This window comes from Vicia villosa, linkage group LG1 (genome assembly GCF_029867415.1).
Source record: "Vicia villosa cultivar HV-30 ecotype Madison, WI linkage group LG1, Vvil1.0, whole genome shotgun sequence".
NCBI classification, from domain to species: Eukaryota; Viridiplantae; Streptophyta; class Magnoliopsida; order Fabales; family Fabaceae; genus Vicia; species Vicia villosa.
Window position 1 is genome coordinate 50,345,303 of NC_081180.1, and position 22,615 is coordinate 50,367,917.

General features: G+C 36.9%; 1 protein-coding gene across 1 annotated transcript; it reads left to right on the plus strand.

Moving 5' to 3' along the window:
• The first annotated feature begins 640 nt into the window (after window positions 1-640).
• Window positions 641-11,287, plus strand: LOC131637447 (protein cornichon homolog 4-like). Its single transcript, XM_058908034.1, has 4 exons — window positions 641-994; window positions 1,286-1,467; window positions 10,812-10,934; window positions 11,024-11,287. Exons 1-4 carry the CDS (start codon window positions 923-925, stop codon window positions 11,058-11,060), a joined length of 414 nt encoding a protein of 137 aa, XP_058764017.1. The 5' UTR covers window positions 641-922; the 3' UTR covers window positions 11,061-11,287.
• The last annotated feature ends 11,328 nt before the right edge of the window (window positions 11,288-22,615 follow it).

Here is a 22,615-nt window from a genome sequence, read left to right on the forward strand (position 1 = left end):
ATGCACTTTCTTAGGAACACAACAAATTTCTGCATCATTTTTTTTTTTTTACATATCTAACTCATCTAACATTTCTAATAACATATTTAATAAGAAAATTATATTTTGTATTGAAAATTTTATTGATTGAAATGTTTTTACGGGTACCAGACATTTTCTATACATTCAATTATTATTATTTTACGGGTACCAGATATTTTTCTATACATTCAATTATTATTATTTTCACGGGTACCTGACATTTTTCTATACATTTAATTATTATTTTTTCATGGGTACTAGAAATTTTTCTATACATTCAATTATTATTTTTTCACGGGTACAACATATTTTTCTATACATTCAATTATTATTTTTTCATGGGTACCAGATTTTTTCAATACATTCCATTATTATTTTTTACGGGTACCAAACATTTTTCTATTAAAAAATATAAATCTGAAACAAATGCGCATCCCGTACCAGAACTTGTGCGAACACACGGGTTAGTTACTAGTTACATATAAAGATTTAATAATAATAATAATAATAATAATTATTATTATAAAAATAAATTGACGTAAATAAATTAGAGACGAACTATGAACTATTTATTTATCCAAACGTGTCTAAATCAATTTAATTTATGACAAAATGGATGGTTTATTAGTTAAAGACTTGTTCTAAAAACTTAACAAGAAGGGCTTCCAAAACAAATTATAAGGGTTTACCGATTGCTTCCTTTTGTGAAATGGATTGATCCATAGCTTCACCCACTAGTACATGCCAATTTCCGATCCTTCAAGCTTTCTTCTCATCCTCTCCGTGCTGCGCACGAACCCTGCATAACTGCTATCGTGCGCAATTCTCATCGAAAGATTCCAACGCATTCATCGCGTTAAGTACTGAAATACAGTGAGAATTCAGAACTCAGAGAAGGAGTATGGCTGATATATTTGCGTGGCTCTTCTCCTTCTTCACCCTTATTGCCTTAATTGTTATCATTATTTACCAGGTTAATCTCAACAACCCCTTCATGCTTACACTCAACTTCAATTGCCCCATTATCTAAAGCTTTGTTTTTTCTGTTGTTTTTTATTCAATTGGGATTATGTGTTATGTTAATCTAAGTTAGGGTTCTGTAGGTTCTACCTTGGTGTTCTAATTCAAAATTAGGGTTATTCGCAATTTCGCCTAATGTGTTTTTGTGATTTGTAGTTTTCTCTAGGAGTGTGTAATTGTAAAGATTTTGGTTGTGTTTGAGTTCTCCATATGCTGACTATTTCTTTATTCGCATTTTTTACAGTTAATGTGCCTGGCAGATCTTGAATTCGATTATATAAATCCTTATGATTCCACATCGCGAATAAACAAAGTGCTTTTTCCTGAGTATATTATATTAGGTGTTCTCTTCTGCTTCTATGTTGTAACTGGGCATTGGATAATGGCACTGTTATGCGCTCCTTACATCTACTACAATGTGAAATTGTAAGTTTTTTTTTATTAAATCTATGAATAAGCTTTGCAAGTTTATTATCGATGAAAGATCTAATAGGAAATAATTGTTGTCTGTACTCTGATTTGTGACTTAAGAGTTTGCGTTAGAATTTTGGGTCTTTATTATTGTAGTGTACAGTTTTCCAGTAAAGAGTAACTTGCTCGTTGTATATAAGATAAAGTAGTTTGATTGCTATAATGTATGTTAGCTTATGCTTCATGGAATTGCTAAGCAGTTTTCTTGTTAACAATGGTTACTTAATGTTTTGTTTCTAAGAAAATTCTTCTAGGGGAAGCATTCATGTGAGGACAGTAGTTTGGGATAGGATGAAGAGTTGAATTTGAATATTGGGTCTTTGCTTTACTATGCATTTTTAGTTGAGTGCTGGAGTGTTGAGAGAATCAGACCAAACTGATTCGCTCTAGTATCAATAAGTTGCCAGGTCTTTCTCCACTCTGTTGTTTGGTTCAGCTTGGTTTTGTTTTGTTAAGAGCCTCGCATTGGATGAGATATGAGCGAACGTAAACTCTATGTTGTTAATCTCGGATAGCGTTGCATAGCTCCGACCCTCTAAAATGCTATAGTGGTTTGGGACCGTAATTAGCGGTGGCCTAGACAACCGCTATTGGCAGCGGCTCATGGGCCAATAGTGTCGCGATGAACTCTACCAACGCTACACTATTCCGCTATAGGGTGCAATTGACAGCATGGCGTAAATTTATAGGTGGGAGTGAAAGAAATTTTCATCTGTTTTATCTTACAAGCTGTTTTATGTAATGAGGAGTTATACCCATCTAAATTCTGATATGATATTAAAGTCTAAGATCAACTTAACCACTTGCTTTCTAGTCACAGCTATCGGGGCTCAGGTCATGCTTTAGATGTCCAATCATGGGCGTGAGGGGTGTGTGTGTGAAGAGTCCCACATTTGTCATGATATGATATGAACATCATTTTACAAGTGGAGACAATCTTTATCTTACATGCTGATTTTGTTAGGATGCGTTAGTACGATAAAGCCACAAGGCCATATACGATCAATCTTTAATTGCATTACTCACTTTATGTGAAGATCAAAGTATTCTATAATTGATTTAATTTTTGTAGGAAATCAAAATAATAAGTCAATTAGGAGCAGCGGTTCAATTTGTGAGTTTAGTAAGGTCCCATGACTTAGTTTGATTATGATTAATTAAGGTTCATTTAGTTGCAGTTTGAACCTCAACAATTAACATCCTTAATATTGTAAACCGACAAAAGCCGTGATATTAATTATATCCATGGTAGATGACTGTGTAAGACAAAATGAAAAACCAATGCAATAACTATAATTTTATCTTGGTTTATATGCTGCAAGTCTGCAACTCATGATACTATGAAAAAATGCGGATAAATGCAGCAGATGCAACTTCAATAGATCATGGATACCCCAAAAACCTTTGGATGTGTCTGTTGGTTCTTAAATGCAATGTATGCAAAATTGCGAGTTAGATTGCATGATCGCATGAGGCTACGTTTCAAACCTCATCCTCCGTGCTGCGCATCGCGTTGATCATTCTGGAAATTTGATCAATTGGGTTAAATTAATTTTTGGGAAAAATCTTAGTTTGTTTTATATTATTTCGGATTTTGGATCCGGGCCGGGTTCGGAGAAATCAATCATTCTCCTCTGTTTCTCTCGAGTTCTCTTTGCACCCAATACTATTTGCTACTTGCAATGGTGCTGCCTGTGACTCGGCCTCCTCCTCCTCCTCCTCCTCCTCCTCCTTCCTTTCCCTGTTTCTGACCATTACACTTTTTTATCTACTGCACAGCTTGGCGGCGCTTAGGTCTAGTAGCAATTGGGAAATTTTTAGGGTTAAAAGAGAATTGGGTGGATGGGCTCTAACCTTTTCTTTTAGTATTTCACCTCTTTTTTTTTTTTATAAACCCAACTCATCAAATCTCCCCTCACTTATTTCATCATCCTTTGTTCTCATTTATTATACCTATTTAAAGCATATTAACACTGGGATGTAATTTCGATTAAAAAACACTACAATATAATAAGCTAAGTAATAACAATATAACATAACTGTATGAGAATATATTGTTCATAGTCTGGGTGGAGTGGAGTAGTTATTCTGCTCTCATTTTTTCAAACTTACTAATTAATAGATAAAGTTATGATTATAGACTATTTTTCTTATGTTTTGATGCATATGTAGGTGTATATGTATAATTATGTAACATGGTAGGAAGTAGGATTTTACGATCCTCTAGTTACAATTTTTCAAACACCTTATGATTCTCAATAGAGTTGATTTTAAAAATATTGCTTAAATGTCTTCCATGTTTCCCGAGGGAAATGTTTGATGTCTGAATTAGTAACTTTGAGCCGAAAAATGACCTATTGTTGTTGCAGCAACTTCGAGACCAAAAGAAGCACATTAAACTCAAAGTTATAGTCATATTTGTGTTGGATGTATTACCGCCATTATTCTCACAGGGGTCTGTTACTGCTATTTGTATTTACACTTTTATTTTAGATTTAAAACAATAGGTAAAAGAAGCATTTAAAATGACGAGTAACAGGAAGGTGGTTGGGTCAGAAAATATACCTTTGTGGATTTTTGTGTGGAGATAGAAGCATTAAGTGGCTCACCAACCTCTTTAATGAAATTATGAGGTCAAAGTAAATGTCTGATGAATGAAGAAAAAACACTTTTGTTCAAATCTATTAGAAAGTGATAGATGAACTTTCATTTTCAGTTGTAACTGATATTGTGTTATAAAAAGTTGGTTACACAATGATTCCACAACTTGCTTATATAGATGCAAGTTGTGACTTACAGTTACAATAGCAGGTTACACCATAGGGTGACTGCTAGCTGTCAGTCTAATAGCTGACTTACAATCTTACTTACTTTATTCTAAATATTACTTTAATACACCCCCCCAACTCATGGGGAGCTAGCAACCCTGAGTTTGTGTCTGAGCTCTATTCTATGAACTTGGAGGAAGGAAGAGGCTTGGTGAGGGCATCAGCGATTTGATCCACTCCTGAAATGTGGGCAACTGTAATCTTCTTGGCAAAAACTTTCTCCGGGACAAAAAAGAGGTCAATCTCCATGTGCTTGGTGCGAGAATGCATAATGGGATTATGGGCTAACATAACAGCAGACTGATTATCACATAGCACAATGGGCTGCTGAGTGGGAATGCTAAGTTCATGGAATAGAGTTTAAAGCCATAGCAAGTCTACAGTAGCCTGAGCCAGACTTTTGTACTCAGCTTCTGTGCTGGATCTAGCAACAACTGGTTGTTTCTTGGACCACCAAAAAACCAGATTTGTACCAAAGTAGATGGCAGCTCCAGGGGTACTCCTTCTATCATCTAGATATGATGCCCAGTCAGCATCACAAAACACCTTGACAGTAGGCAGATGAGTGGATGAAAGAGGAGACAGATGAAGCCCATAATTAAGTGTGCCCTTAAGGTACCTGAGGATCCTTTTCATTGCAACCCAGTGGGCCTCAAGAGGATGAGACATAAACTGACAAACTTTATTAAAAGAGTAAGCTATGCCAGGTCTGGTAATGATTGCATACTGAAGGGCCCCTACAACAAACCTGTACATGAAAGGGTCAGAGAGAGCAGGAGAACCAGTCTTGGTAAGCTTGCAAGAGTACTGCATAGGAGAGTTCACAGAGCTGCAGTCAGTCATCTTGGTTCTGTGCAGTAAATCTCTGAGATACTTGGATTGTGTGAGGAGCATAGAGCCATTAGAAGCAGCTTTGACTTCTATGCCTAAGAAGTAATCTAAGGCACCAAGATGCTTGAGGGAAAAGGCAACATTGAGCTTGGCAATAACATCCTGCAATAATCCTGAATTGCTGCCAGTGATGATGATATCATCAACATACACCGAAAGATAGATGGTGTCTCCATTGGAGGCAAAAATGAAAAGAGAAGGATCACATTTACTTGGCTTGAAATGGAGCTTAATCAGAGCCTGCTGTAACCTTTCAAACCACTGCCTAGGTGCCTGTTTTAGACCATACAGGGCCTTGTGCAGCTTGCATACAAGAGAAGGATCAGAATTAACAAAGCCAGAATGCTGCTCCATATAGACCTCCTCAGTGAGTAAGCCATTGAGAAATGCATTGTTGACATCTAACTGCTGAATTGACCATTTCTGAGATAGGGCAACAGTTAGAATGAGCCTGATGGTAATTGGTTTAACAACAGGAGAGAATGTTTCATTATAGTCAAACCCCTGTTTTTGATGAAAACCCTTGGCAACTAGGCGTGCCTTATACCTATTCACAGACACAGTGCCATCAGGATTTTCTTTGACACGAAAAACCCACTTACAACCAATGGGTTGCCTGTTTGGAGGAAGAGGAACAAGAGACCAAGTTTGGTTCTTACACAGGGCATCAAACTCAGCTTGCATGGCATCTTTCCACCTATCATCAGCAAGAGCCTGCTTGATGGTCTTGGGCTCAGAGTGAGTAAGCAGCAATGTAGGTTGTAGTCTTGGTTGAGTGAAGCCAGATTTAGCTTGAGTGATCATCTGATGATGATTAACAGGCCGTTGTGCAACAGGAACAACATTGGAAGGTATAATGGGTGATGCTTCAGATGCACAAGATGTAGTTAAGTCAGAAGAGTTTTGAGGAGTAGAGAGGCCCTCATTTACTGCAGTTGAGGAACTGGACTCAGTGACAGTAGCAGGAGAGACCAGTCTATTAGACAGATTTGGTGATGTAGAGACTGAAGTAGAAGCAAAATCCCAGTAGGTTATAGGTAAAGAGGCATGACTCAGCAGAGTAAGGCCCGTGTCCACAATATGCCTGTGCTTCCTCTCCACCACACCATTTTGGTGGTGTGTATGAGGACAGATAATTCTGTGTTGAATGCCCAGGTCAGCAAGAAATTTGGAAAATGGCCTAAACTCTCCACCCCAATCAGACTTTACAGCCTTAATGGGAAGTCCAAGTTGCAATTCAACCAAGACTTTAAACTGTTTAAAGACATTAAGAGCTTCAGCTTTGGATTTGAGCAAATAGATCCAAGTGAACTTTGAGAAAGCATCTACAAAGGATATATAGTAAGTAAACCCTTGAGTATAGGGTTGAGGAGAAGGACCCCAAAGATCACAATACACAAGTTCAAGAGGAGATTTGTAAGTGGTGTGTGAGAGAGGTGAGTGTAATTTATGAGCTTTACCAACACAACAAGCAGAACAGAAAAACTCATGTATTTTATTATGGAAAGAGATACTACAGCTTTGCAGTACAAGCTTTAGAGTATTGACATTAGGATGGCCTAGTCTTAGGTGCCATACATTGGACAAAGGAGAAATAGTAGTAACATTAATAGTAGGTACAACATTATTGGAATTAACTAAAGACTAGACAGACTTAGAGACAACAAGTGGAGGAAACTCATAGAGACCATCTGAGCCAACTTTACCAACCAGAAGAACACCATTAGGCACCTCTGATTTCACAAGACAAGTATCAGCAGTGAATAGAAAATAAACTTGATTATCTTTACAGAATTGACCGACACTAATTAGGTTTTTAGTGATGGATGGAACATGTAAGAGATTTTTTAGTGTGAGAGATGTGTGGTAGAAAGGAATTGACTAGAGCCAGCGGAATCAATAGTTAAACCTTGACCATTTCCTATAAGAATTTGGTCATGCCCCTCAAAAGGAGTAAGCTGTTGAAGGTTGTTAGCATCATTTGTGACATGGAAAGAAGCACCTGAGTCAAGATACCAGGCTGCAGCTGGTTGAGCAAGAGCAGCATTGGCAATGAATGTGCTAGGGGCTATAGCAATAGCTAGGGGTGTTCGCGGGCCGGTTTGGTTCGGTTTTGAGAGAATCCAATGCCCAAACCGATTAAAATTAAATGGATTGGTTTGGATTGGATTTACAAATTTTTGCGATAAAGCCCAAACCAAACCGATCCAAGAAACAACGGATTGGTTTGGGTTGGATTGATCGGTTAGATAAAAAAATGCAAAAATATTTTTAAAAAATAACTTATTTACAAAAATTAATTTTTCATAATATTAATAGTGTTCAAATTTAAATATTAGATTAGAAATTTTTTCCTGATAGATTCAGAAATATCTAACCAGAAAAATATCTAAGATTAAGACATTTGAATCTATAATTAGTCACTTGAATTAATATGATAATGAATGTGTTTTATAGCTTTATGTTCATTTATCTCATTACACTATCAATTTTCTAATAACAAATTAAAATAGCATAACTTGTCCACACACAACAATTTATTTTTTTCTTATTGAAGTTGAATGCTTGGTAGTAATTTTCATGATAATTAATTATGGTTGGTTTGGGTCGGGCTTGCGGGTAGAAAATTGAAAATGCTCGAACCAATTGTCATTGGATTTCATTGGTTTGGTTCGGTTCTTGCCCGAACTGGAAAAAAATCCAACCCAAACACTATGATTTGGTTCGGATTCTGGTTTGGTTCAGATTTACCCGAACCAATGAACACCCCTAGCAATAGCTGGTCTGGCTTGAGGAGTAGCAGTAGGCCTTGTCCACACATTGGCAGGAAATTGAGCAAAGGCTACTTGAGGTGTAGACCACTGAGCAGGTGAGTAGGGAGTGCCAGCATAGGCCACTTGATTACCAGTATAGGCCACCTGAGGTTGAAACTGCTGGTTAAACCTGTGCCAGCAGTACAAGGCAGTGTGTCCAACTTTGGAGTACACTTGACATTGAATTCAAGGACTCATGCCACCTCTACCTCTGCCACTTCTCCCTCTATTGGATCTTCCACCTCTGAAGGTAGAATAATCAGGTTCAGGTGTGTGAGAGGGAGGATTGGATGGAGGAGTTTCTGTATTGCCAAATTGAGTTGTATCAGGTGAGGAAGTTTGAGCAGTGGCATGAGTGAGATTCAAGGAAGCCAAATTAGGAACTGGTTGCTTCTTGAACTTGTTAAGCCTTAGTTCATGCGCAATGAGAAGTATCTCAACTTCATCTAAGTCCATATCGCCAAACTTACTTTCAACTACAGAAACAACAGAAGCATACTCACTCGGTAAGCCTTCGAGAATGACGTCAATGTGATGCGTGACTGGAACAGGATCTCCAATCAAGGATGACGCATCCACGATCATGCGAATCTTCAGTAGATAATTAGAAATCGACTGCGAATCAAGAGTTGCTGCTCGTAATTCAACACAAAACTGTCTTGCACGCGCGCGAGTCTGTTTTTGGAAGTAGTTGAACAAGCGATCACAAAGTTGATGTGAATGAACACATCCGAGAACGCGAGGCATGATTTCGCTCGAGAGCGTCGATTGCAGCCATGACAATAGCAACTGATCCTTCTGAAGCCACGACGAGCATACAGGACTGACGGTTCCCAGGCGACGAGCTTCGTCGTCAAGAAATTTGGGAGGAATGCGCGTACACACAACCAGATCAGTGAGGTTGTGTGCGTTGATGTATGGCTCAACCTGTTGACGCCATAGGTGGAAGTTCTTTTCGTCAAGTTTGTACGCGATCTTCAGCGCGAACTGGAGACGACGTGACGGAGGACGTAACGTGAGCGGAAGACGGTGATCCCTGCAGTGAGTCCATGGATCGGTGAAGCTAAACTGATACCATATTAGAAAGTGATAGATGAACTTTCATTTTCAATTGTAACTGATTTTGTGTTATGAAAAGTTGGTTACACAATGAGTCCACAACTTGCTTATATAGATGCAAGCTGTGACTTACAATAGCAGGTTACACCATAGGGTGACTGCCAACTGTCAGTCTAATAGCTGATTTACAATCTTACTCTATTCTAAATATTACTCTAATAAAATCTATAAAAACAAGGGGATCTGCAAAATTGTGCAAATTATAAGGGGACTAAGAAAGAAAACTCAAGTTATTGATAATCAATTTGGTTTTATACATTGGAGGTTGACCATGGAAGTGATCTATCTACTACGATGTGTGATGGAGTAGTATCGGATGAAACAACAAGACTCACACTTAACTTTCATTGACTTGGAGAAGGCGTATGATAGAGTGTCTAGAGAGATTTTGTAGAAAACTCTAAAGAAGAAAGAGGTTAGGATTGCCTATATTCGAACTATTCAAGATATGTATGAGGGGGTATCCACTAGTGTGTGGACACAAAGTGGAGAGACAGATGTCCCTATTATAATAGGATTGCACCTAGGTTCAACCCTAAACCCTTACCTTTTTACTTTAATTTTGAATGTATTCATGAAATACATCCAAGAGCTAGTACCGAGATGTCTGTTTTTTGCAGATGATATAGTCCTACTTAGAGAGTCAAATTAGGATTTAAACGATAGGTTGGAGACTTGGAGGAGCCTTAGAAGTGTATGGCTTTCGCCTAAGCAGAAGTAAGATGGAGTATATGAAATGTAAGTTTAACAAAAGAAGTTCTTTTAACATAAAGGTGAAAATTGGAGACCATATCATACCACAAGACACACGGTTTAAATATCTTGAATTCATAATTTAAAATGATGGAGAAATAAATAGGGATGTAAACCATAAAATTCAAGTTGGGTGGCTGAAATGGAGAAGGGTCGATGGGGTTTTATGTGACACAAAAGTACCGCTCAAGCTCAAGCACAAATTTTTTTATCGATCAACGTTAAGACCTATAGTGTTGTACGAGACAGAATATTGAGCGGTTAAGAGTCAACACAATAATGAAGTTAGTGTAACAGAGATGAGGATGTTGCGGTTGATATATGGTAAGACTAGACGAGAGAAGATTAAAAATGACAATATTAGAGAGTGCTCGGGTAACACTTATAATAGAAAAATAGTGGAAAATAGACTTTGGTGGTTTGGGTATGTAGAGAGAAGACCTATAAATTCTGTTGTAAGGAGAGTGATCAGATGAAGAGAAGTCGAATAATTAGAGGTAAAGGAAAATTTAGAAAAACGATAAGAGAAACTATTAAGAATTTTTTTTGTATTAATGAATTGAATAGAAATATGGTCTTGGGTAGAACATCATTGTGAAATTTGATCCATTTAATTGATCTAACTTAGTGGGATAAAGATTGATTGTGGATAAAGATTGATTGTTGTATCTTATTACAGATGGCTATATGATGATAGTTGCATAAAAAATCATAACTTCTTATCACCTTTATAAGGTGTAGTGCTAGTTTTATACAATGTATCACAATTGTGTTGTGTACTGTTATTTTATAATGGAGTGACTTGTTTTTTCCCTTTAATTATTCTCGAAAGCTTAATAAACTGTAATGTGCTTAGTAAGGTCCTGATAATTGCATTTTTCATTACTTTGATCAGGTACAGACAAGGAAAGCATCTTGCTGATGTTACAGAGATATTCAACATGCTCCCTCGGGAAAAGAAGCAACGGCTTTTCAAACTCTTCTATCTAATTTTTATCCTATTCCTCTCCTTATTTTGGTTTGTAACTTGAAAGAAGGCTTCTTATTCATCAAAATTCAAAAAATGCACAATTAACTTACTACTTTTGCATTTGTGTTTTGCCGCAGGTTGATCTACACATCATTGGACGACCATGACGATTAGTTGGTGTTGATTGCTTGTTTTATGGAATGCTTTCTGGAAGTGAGCTACCTGACATGTTCAAATGAGTAGAGCTAATTACTTCCCATATTCGACGTCGATTATGGACTAACTTATACTCTAGGTCTGGGTTGCCTACACTTCCCCGCTAGGTTGTTTGACAATAAAACATACGTGGCTGTATATTGCTATATTTAAATTGGTTTTATGATGCAGATTATCTTTTTTTATACATTGATAATGCAAACTCCTCAGTACTAACTTCTCTGCCCAACTTGTCATTGTTCTAGAAGAAGTACCTGATGAATGAGTAATGCTATTCGAAATCGTACAAGGAATATAGTGTGACACTCTAGTTAGTTAACGCAGCTACCAAGGATTATATCTTATGGTGTTAGGGAGATCAAATGATTAAAAAACCATAAGGCAAGAGCAAAGAGTTGGAACGAGAAATGTTGCTTGAAGGTTACTAACATTAAAAAATTCACATTCTTGCCACTATCAGCGTGACAACTAACTAGAACTAAAGTTGAAAAGTATGAGAAGAAACGGAGATGGAAGCACCATATTTGAATCTCACAACACTGATCCAAGTGATCTCTGTTCCATACATGAATATTAGAGTCCACCATGATGGAGCTTGATAAAAATTAACCCATAATTTAAGAGAATTTTTTTATCCACCTCCCTATCTTCTTGGTGATCCTCAGCGAAATTTCGTAATTGTCCCTTTACTTTGAAAATGCATTTTCGAAGTTGAAAAAAGAGTGATTTTGAAAATGCATTTTCGAAATCACTTTTTTTTCCCAATAAAAAACAATATTTTGGAAATACATTTCCGAAATAATGCGCGTTTTTGCTGTTTAAACAAAACAGTCTCCCCACAAAATCATTTACCCTAAATCATTCAAAAATCCAAAAATTCGTCTGAACCAGTTGCATAACCACCAAAAGAAAATTCAAAGACCATCAAAGACTACTCCAAAGGCTCTTAAACTACTTCTAAAACACCTCCAACAACATCTCAAATCCGTAAGTTTTCTAAACTTTCAATGTAGGATTGAAATTGATATTAGGGGTGTTATAGTGTAGTTCATTTAATTTATTACATGTCACTGGTGTTGTTTAGATAGGAAAATTGAGGTTTTGATGCACTTAGGGCAAGCTTTTGGGTTTTCTGCAAAAATGGTGTCGCAGGTGTTTTCGAAAGTGCATTTCCGAAAATACCTCCCTGACCAGTTTCGAAAATGCACTTCCACAGTTGACCCAGTTTTTTTTTTTATTTTCTTGATTGTTTCGCCTTTTAACCTGTTCGCTTATGGATTTCAATTGTTTCAGGAAAATGGCAGGCAACCCAGCTAGAATTAGACAGGGGAGAGAGACACAGACAGCGTCGGCTAGACGCGAGCGGGCGGCGCAGCTGGCATCGACGAGGGGACGGGGTGGAGTACAAGCACCCGTCCAGACAGACGAGCCTGGTTCCTCGTCTGGATCGAGGAGTCGGCTGGCTAGGGTATCTTCTTCCCGTCAGGAGGAGGTACGAGAGGAGGAGGAGGTGAGATACCAGGAGGCGGAGGAGGAGATACCTGATGCTGATCCTCCACACGGGGAGGAGGAGGAGGAGGGCTACCCGGGAGGGCCTAGGGACACGTTCGTGCTGATTTCCTACCACGAGCACGTCGCTCGACGTGTCTGGGAGGAAGAGGTATTTTTTTTATAATTTATCCGACTTTATTATTTAACCGTTTTTTTATTTAGCTTTTTATTCCATATTTTCTTAACGGTCTCATTAACAATGTTTTTGTTTTTGTTGTAACAGGAAAGGCCGACTTTAAAAATGGTGAACCACATGCGGAAGATTTTTGGTCTCTTTAAACCAGAGGCGCAGTGGTTTAATGATGCGGTGACTGCTTCCGGGCTAGGTGGGTTGTGCATGACCGGGTATACCACCATCAGCCACGACATGCAGAGGGCTTTTGTGGAGCGGTGGCATAGGGAGACGTCTTCTTTCCACTTACCGGTTGGGGAGATGACGATCACCTTGCACGATGTGCATTGTCTTCTCCACTTGCCGATTAGGGGGATGCTGCTGAACCATTCCCGGATCTAGAGGGTCGATGCGATTGAGTGGATAGAGATCTATCTGGGTATGGACCCTTATATGGCTGATTATGAGTGCAGGACAACAAATGGGCCTCATATTCGGTTCTCCACATTGAGCGAGCTGTATGAGCACCACTTGGTGGTGGCAGCCGATTCCGAGGAGGCGGGTAACGACCTATTTATGGAGTATCACCGTGCCTGCGCTCTCTGGTGTTGGTTCATGTTTTTGGTAGGCACTGCACTCTTTGTGGACAAGAGTGCACGACACGTCGACATGACCTACCTCCGCTACTTCATGGACGTGACTACCATTCACTAGTGGAACTGGGGGTCAGCTATTCTAGTATACCTATACTAGAAGCTGAATGAAGCCTCCAACTGGAGGACCAGGCAGATGACCGGATCCGCCACACTCCTGACAATACGTTTCATTTTAATTGTTTCACATTTATTTATGGTTCGTATTTATTTTTAATACATTATCGTGTTTGTGTTTCAGGGCTGAATCATCTTCTACTTCCCCCGCATACACGGCTTCGTCATTGATCCTGCGTACGAGGACGCCATGCCCAGGGCCGCCCGATACGTTCTCCAAAGGGGGAACAATGCAGTGAGACCATATCGTGGGTACCTCGACCGCACAACTCACGATGACATTCGTTGGAGGTCATTCAGTGACTACACTGTTGTTGTCCCCTTTGACCGCATCACGTTATATTTTGGATGGTTGGCATGCGGGACCAACACTATGGTGAGGTATCTCCCTGAGCGGTGCATGCGGCAGTTTGGATATTTGTCGATCATACCGAGGTCACCGTTTGAGGCTGCTCCCGACACAGTTACCCGTGTGGAGCTCACTGCCATATTTGAGGACTGGGAGCGTCATTTGGTCCCCGAAGAGTATCGTCGCATGTAGGCCACCCAGGAGTGGCATTGTGTAGAGGGGTACGTCACATGGTTCTATCGGGTGTCACATCCTCTGATGACAGCCGACGCTCCCAACGCTCCTAGGCCAGCATACGAGGAGATCCTGAAGAACCATCAGGCCGGGGATGACCATGCCATTGATCTCCTGCTGATATGCTAGCGGATAGCGATGCTTGGGCGGGACGAGTTGGAGTGAGGTATCATTGATCAGGGTGGTCCAAAGGCAGTCGTCGTGGTGGAGAGAATGGTCGGTGATGCGGGTGGTGCGGCGGCATATAGGAGGCAGAAGAGGTCCCAGGGAGTTAGGGTTAGGCATACACAGTAGGGGTTCTGGATTATTTTTCTTGGATTTTATTGTATTCAGGTTGTATTTCGCACACTTCACGTACACTTCCGCACACTATTACTATTTTATTCGGCTTGTATATATTATTCGGCCTGTATTTATTATTAGTATTTTATGTTGATATGTCGTTTATTTTATTCGGCATTTTCGTTTAATTAAAAATACGAGACTGTTAAGAAAAACATTAAAAAAAACACAATTTCTGCATAATTCGGAAGTGCATTTCCGAAAACCCCCAAAAATGTGAAAAAGGTGTTTTCGAAAGTGCATTTCCGAGTCTGGAAAAATCTTTAAAAAAATATACTTCAGAGATACATCTCAGAAGCAGGGGCAACCTGAGAATTTCGCTGGGGGTCACCCTCATAGGGGGATCAATAAAGAATGTGAAAAAGGTGTTTTCGGAAGTGCATCTCCGAAAACACCCTCCATTTGGTATTTTTGGAAGTGCATTTTCGAGTCTGGAAAAATCTTTAAAAAAATATACTTCGGAGATACATCTCCGAAGCAGGGGCAACCTGAGAATTTCGCTGGGGGTCACCCTCATAGGGGGGTCAATAAAGAAATTCTCTAATTTAATACTCCCTCCATTCTCTTTTATAAGTAAATTTTACTTTTTAGGTTCATTCAATAAATAGTGTATTTGAACTAAATATAGACTAGATACATTATTTATCGAATAAAAATCTAAAAAGTAGAGAATGGAGGGAGTATCTTGTTAGTAGGAGGTCACCAGAAGTCGACCTCTCCTAGGCCATATTTGAGAGTTTGAAGTGGAGGACAATGGAGAGCTTCGAAAATTGATTTTTTAAAAAGATATAGAGAAATTTTTAATATTTTTTGAAAAAAAGATTTCGTTTAGAATGATAAAATATTGTTTATTGTTAATGTATATTTACTTTTTGAAATATTATAACAACAAAAATTATATTTGAACATTTTGTCTAAGCCCTCCAAAACCCTCTTTTAATATAAATTTTGAGTTCCCCCAAATTATGAGGTTTTTGGTATTATGAAGAAAATCAAATTCTCTAAAACCCTCCAAACTAAAATTTTTCTATTCTTTTTCTCCAATCTTTCTTATTTTTCAAAACTCTCCCCTCCCTTCTCCTCCAAACTCTCAAACATAGCTTTAGAACACTCAAATCAGAGTCAATAATGAAAAATCGAAGTACAAAAGTCCTGAACGGATGTCCCAGATGTCAAAATTCATTTTCAACAAGAAGACGCACATAAACATGGATCAGAGATCTAAGCGTAAGAATATGCCATCGTCCAGGAAGCAGAACAACATAAATGAAATACTAGAAAACACCTTGAACGAAATGAATAGGAGAAAGATATTAAAGATGGAGTAAAGTATCTCATTTACTTAGGATTATGACAACAATGTGACAAACTCACATTTTGTAATGGTATGAGCCTACCTAAATAGTCAAACTCAAATATATTATGGATTGTCTACCAAGAAATTCCACATCTAAAAAATCAGAGCATGTCTAGCGAGACAAAAATCCACAAGATCTAAGGTGTTCACCTCGTCATAAAAGAATGACACATCACACTAATCTACCTTTGAGGTCATCCCTAAAAACTAATGAGCATATTAATTAGGACTGTTAAAAAAATTCACAAAATGAATTGAACCGCTAAACTGAACCGAACTGAAGTTAAAATAACCAAACCATTATATTTGGTTAGTGAACCGAATCCCTATTTTATTAACGGTTCTAGAACCGAACCAAATTAAAACTAACAAAACATAAACCAAAACTGAACCATTAATTTTAAAAGATCAATATTGAACTATAGTTGAAACCAAAACACTGAAACCATCGTTGAAAACCAAAACACCAAAAACTGAACTCAAATTGTTGAAGTTACGAAGAATCCTAAATTCCCAAATTGTTGAAGCTCCAAAGATGAAGAACCCTAAATTCCCAAATCATTGAAGGTGTGTTTCCCTCTCTCAGTCGCATTCGCATCTTCATTACCAAATCACAAGCTCCTCACCGCGCCGTCGTTCCGCTCCAGTTCAGCTTTCAGCCATCTCCTATGTACTGTGTTGATTTTCATCCTTCAAAGGTTCATAACCCAAACTTGAAGGTAATAAAAGAGTTTCTTTCTTTTGTGCTTGGATTCTCTTTTATTGGGTTAAGAGTGTATATTTTGTATCATATTTGTGTTTGGTTACTGTGATTTTGAAGGTGTTTTTCAACACCCAAACTTGGTTTATTTGTTTGGAGCTATGAATTTTGCCTTGGTTTGTTCCATTATGATGAATGATTTGAGTTATATTATTTTCTCATGGATTGATGCAGAGTTTTTGCAGTTTTTTTGAAATAATTCTGTCATGAATCTCGTTAGTGAATTGTATAGAGTATTGCGGTGAAATTTGATCTATGTTGCTCATTTTACTAAGTGGAATAAATTTTGGTTATGTATATTTTTCGGTCACTATAGTCAAGAAACTGGGCATAAGTTTGATCCTAAGACTGAAATTGAATCATATCTACAAGAAACACGGGTACCATATGTTAAAGCAGTTGAGTTTGACATCTTAGGTTGGTGGAAAGTCAACTTAATTAGATATCCTATTTTGGAAAGCATAGCTCGAGAAGTGTTGGCTATTCCCGCATCTACTGTAGCTTTTGAATATGCTTTCAGCACGGGTGGAAGGGTTGTTAGTGATTATCGCACTTGTCTAACACCTAAAATGGTGGAAGCGCTTGTTTGCATGCAAGACTGGTTGAAAGGAAAATCCATCTCCTTATTTTCTAAGGAGGACCTTGACGAGATCCATCAATTAGATCAAGGTAAATCAATTTTCTAACCTTTTTTATAGTTATAATTTTTCAACTTATACTTCCTTAACCTCTTGACTGAAATATCTAGATCAAATGCAGTTGTTTATGTTGTGATTTTGTGCGAATAGTGTGTATGAGTTTCTGATTTGGTTGTGTGTTGATGGCATTCAATTTCATATTCATACAATTTGGATATTGATCTATGAGTAATGTTTGGCATAACTCAATTCTCACACAAGCTCAAATTATTTATGTTCACATTAGGGTATATTTGCTTTATTTTAGATTCACTCCTTTTTGAAATTTGCCCCCTTCTTTTTTACAACGGACCACATAGTGAAAAGAATATCAGAGGATTATTTAAAAGATAAATTGATTTTTGTCTATAATTTTACTTTCAATTTTTTTAAGTATATGCCTCAAGGAATAATTATTTACTTTAACTTGGATGTAACTTTATGATGCAGCATCTAAGAAAGTCTATTAGAAAAAGTTGAAGTCACATTTTGGATAGATATGGTGTGGATAGATATTGATCTATGAGTAATGTTTAAGTTGAATTTACTTTGTAGATAACTTTTCAAATAAAGTCTGAGAAAGTATCATTCTTGTTTTTGTTAGTGTTTTGTATTTTTTCTGTGTTACATGATTAGTTAGATGTTATATGTGAATTAAGATTGGAAAGATGATTGTTGATATAAAGTCATCTTGTTGTGCTTCTTGAGTTTCCATGTGGTATGAGGCAATTGAATAGATAATTGAAAATAAATAATCAATTGAATAGTTTGAAGTTCGAAAACGATTGATACTTGTAGTTTATTCTTAAACTCAGATACATTTAAGTGCTAATTTTGGAAGAAATGTTGGTTATGGTTATGTTGATATCTTTCTTGATTGTCATTGTAATTTTGGCTTACATTTTTGTTGTGATATCTAACTTGGTTATGGTTATGTGATATCTAACTTGTTGTTGTAATTTTGATTTTGTTTTGTAGAGATAACATCGCCGACATTGGTTAATTTTGATGATGATGAAGATTTTGCAAGTTAAAAGAGTTTCAGAAGACCCTAGTTTAATTTTAGTTGCTTTTGGTTTAAGAACTAGTTCGAATGAATTTTGGTTTAAGAAATGGTTCGATTGAATTTTGGTTTAAGCAAAGTTGTATTTAGATACTAGGATTGACTTTTTCGAGCATATCTACTGATATATGTTTTGTCACACTGTTTGGGAGAGTTTATCAAAACAGCTTATGAGAACAACTTATTTTTATAAGTTTTTTTTAGCTTATTTTTATAAACTTCAAGTTAGCTTACGAGAACAACTTATTTTTATTTTTTTGCTATAAAAATGACTTATACAAGCTTATTCATAAGTGATTATTTTTATAAGCACTTGTGCTATAAGTTGTAAATAAGTTGTTTATCCAAACAGTCCTAAACATTGTTAAAATTGACTAATTTATGATTTTTTTAACGAGTTTTGACTTTTACAATTTTAAATTAATTTAAATTTTGATTATGATTGTAGATAAAAAAAAAAATTAAGTTAAAAATTATGAATAATAGTATATTAAAAAAGCTTATAAGAAAATGCTAAAAATAAATTTAAATAGATTTTTTATTTAAAAAAATTAAAACTAAGCATAACGGTCCTGTTCTTTAGTAAATGGTTCGGTTTGGAAAAATTGTCTTCTAATGGTTTGGTACGGTTCGGAATTCCGATCCGTTATGCCAAACCAAAATTTTTGATTCAGCTCGGTTCTAAAAAAATTGAAACAGTTCGATACGGTTCGAATGCCTTTATATAATGATTCAGTTCGGTTCAGTTCAGTTTTCTGATAGAAGCAAACCATGGACAGCCCTAATATTAATTATAAATCTAAAAGCACCAGCATGTTCATAAAATTTTAATCTATATGGAACATATTCAAACTAGATAAGTATTATCACCTATCTTTAAGTAAGTTATAATAACAAATTCATAATTAAGCATTATAGTACTAGAACAACTAACATGTGAAGGATGATGATCATGACAATGCCACTAGCTCAAAACAAGAGAAAGAAGTGTGAATCGACGTGTAGTGCAATCGACGTGTAGTGCAAGTATAACCGTCAGTTGGTTTTGATGATGAGAATTGACAACAATTGTCAAGCAGACAATTACTCCATAAGTCAAACAGTTTTTGGAGGTTGATAGCACTATTCAAGAGTTCTCACTGGCAACTGTCAAAGGGGAGGGAAAGTTAATTGCAATTGTCCAATTGTTTCAAATGATAGCATATGATTAAGAAGAAGATATCTCGAGTCGAATCATACATATTATTCAAGTTTAAATTAAAGTGTTAATCAATAGTTGAATCAAGAAGAAGAACTTGAACTATTAAGATTGTGAAAGTGAGAAAGTGTGAAAGCTTGCATGGTCCCGCGCTTAGCACTTTAGAGTGATCAATTTATTATAAAAGAGACCAAAGTAAGTCTTGAGATACTAAGGCAATAACGCACACTCATAATATTTTTCAAATCTCTTCTTATTTTATTAAACTTATTAAAATCAATCCAGGTAAGTATGGAAATTGCACTTTCTAAAAACATACAATAAATGTAGCCATGTATATGGAGGTTGTAATGTTGTTTTGGGGTTGTTTATAATTCTTAGATCAAGCTCACACAGAGTGGTGAAAACCTTTGTATATATGATTTTTCAATGAATCAATTCTCTTTCCTCAACCATGTGGTTGAGGTACTTATAGAAGTCTATCCGGCCTAGATCTTTAGACCTAGAAATTTTGCCACTCTCTCAGGAGTGTGGAATATGGAAATCGTTATTCTCCTTATTATTTTGGAGAACATAGTTTCCTGATTTGACTAAGCTTTTCATAATGTTAGTGTAGAAATGACAATTCAATCCCCAAACTTTATAAGTGGGTGAGGTACGGTCTGGCCCAAGGGCGAGTGTTACGACCAATGGGCGTGTTGTGCGGCAAATGGGCGACTAAAACCCAACTTTGGGCAACATATGATGCTAGATTTGATTTCTCCTGACAAAAATGTTTGTGACTTGTTTTGCTTTCATTTAGAGTATTGTCTCCCAAGCAAAAAAAAATTATCCACGTACATAGTACCTCAAGCACGAGGGATTGTAAAGGGAAAAATTATTTTGTTTGAGTCCTTCATGCGAAATATTAAGTTAAGTCCCTAAGGTGATACTTCAAGTTGAGACCCTCAAGTGAGACTTCAAGTTGAGTCCCTCAGACGAGACTTTAAGATGGGTCCCTCCGGTGAGACTTCAAGTTCCCTCACGCAAGACTTCCAATGTATCATTTGTTTTGGTGGATCTATGTTCTTGCAAGTATAATTAAGAAGTTATCCATGATGGTAAAGTTTATGGATAGAAAGAATACAAGTTAACTAGTGATTGCTTAGTTTTGATGATAACAACACTTGAAGTTAAGCAACTGTTGAAGTTAGCTCAAGCGGTCAAAGATACACATGATGGTTGGTAAATATATCCTTCCAGATCAAGCTAGACATTTTTTAAGTCAACATTGTAGTCCAATGACTCTCAAGTGAAGACTTAGGTTAATGATGGTTTAAAATATCATACTCTCAAATTATGGTAATCAACATGGAGATATCTCAAGCCTAATCAAGAAGACTCAAGGTTCTTGTGTGACTGATAACAAGACTTGAAGCTTTTGAGTATGAAAGTGGGGAAGTGTGAAAGTTTGTCTGATCATGTCTGTTTAAGTGACCAATGTCTCATAAGGACACAAGGGAATTTTTGAAAGTATTATGGCTAAATCAGGTGCACTAAAAATATTGATAAGCCTCTAATTTTAAAAAATTAAATCACCAGAAAATGTTTTTGGGTCCTAGTCTGTTGATTAGAGGAGTGTTCAATTGATTATAAGATGTTTTATAACTGTCTAATCAATTAGATCTTTTTCTTAATCAATTAGATGATGCTTAATTGATTCTATAATACATTGTAACGGTCTCTTAATTCATTGGTAACAAATATATAATAAAATCTTCCATTTTAAGCATCAACAATCAATTATTTGACGTGCTTAGTCAAATTAGGTGAGTTAAAAGGCCCATGGGTTGTTTTTGTTCTAGGCCGACCACCAGGAAGGGGCCTCACTACTTCCATAATCTTCTTAGTACACAAGGATTATTACCCTAATGATCACTAGAGATCTCAACTGAAACTGTATCCAACGGTTCTTCGTATTTCACTCCTAACAAATAACGAGTTTGTTATTTTCCTCTCTTTATATATATAGAGAAAGCGCCAAATTGAAGTAATAAGTTTCAAATACAATTTCATTTCATTATTCTCCCTCACAAATGAACTTGAGCATTAGAGTGATAACCTTGCAGGTCCCTCCTATTTCACAGCATCAGAAGTTGTGATCAACCATCACTGTCGTTCCTTCACTTATTTCTGGTTCAAGATTTATACAACGTCTTGGCCTATAAATATAGAGCTTCTCTATCTCATTTTTCACATCTAGAATATGTGAAAAAACATTTTTTATTTCTCTCATCGCCTCTTTAAGTCTCTCATATTTTCTTACATATTTTAGCCATAATGCTTTATGAATGTTTTTGAGTTTAGCAAGGAATGTTATTCTAGGTGAGGACAAATTTGTAAATTTAGTAAGAGTAGATTTTTCTCTTAGGTAAATAGTTCTTCCTTAATAAGTTTTTATTTTGGTTAGGATTTAAACTATTTTAAAATATCTTGTTTTTATTTGGTGATTTGTTTAAGCATCTATTTGGTTCGTGAGCATCGTCATCGAAGAAAAATTCTCTTTTGATTCGTGAAGATCATCTAGTGATATATCCTAACCCTCCCCGTGGTTGTTCCATTCGACTATGATTTCTTATTGCAGATCCTGACGCTAAGTATGGATGAAGAGGTGACGCAATAGACATTGCATTATCTGCATATGTCGATGCGTTAGTTTGCAGTCTTGCCATCATTGTGGTTGGCATGCCATAAGGATATTCTTTACTACCAAGGGGTAACATAAAATCTTGAGAGAAAAGACAACATAAGGTCTCCCATTATTGCTTGTGTGGCCTTGATGGTAGTTGGAATAGACGCTGAATGTGGTGGTGGGGAAACCTTTACTTCGAGCAATATTGTCCAAACGAGCATTTGCCTTATAGTAGTAGAGGATACTCCAACAATGGTTGAAGTTGTTGCATTACCAACTGTCGATTTGATTGGTTGTTTTTCTACATTTGGAACATTATTATAGGGAGGGGAGGATTGTTTAACTTTGGACGAGCCATTTTAGGAATAGTACTACCACTCCCCAGACGCATACACACTCAACAATTGACAACATTTCATGTATCAATAA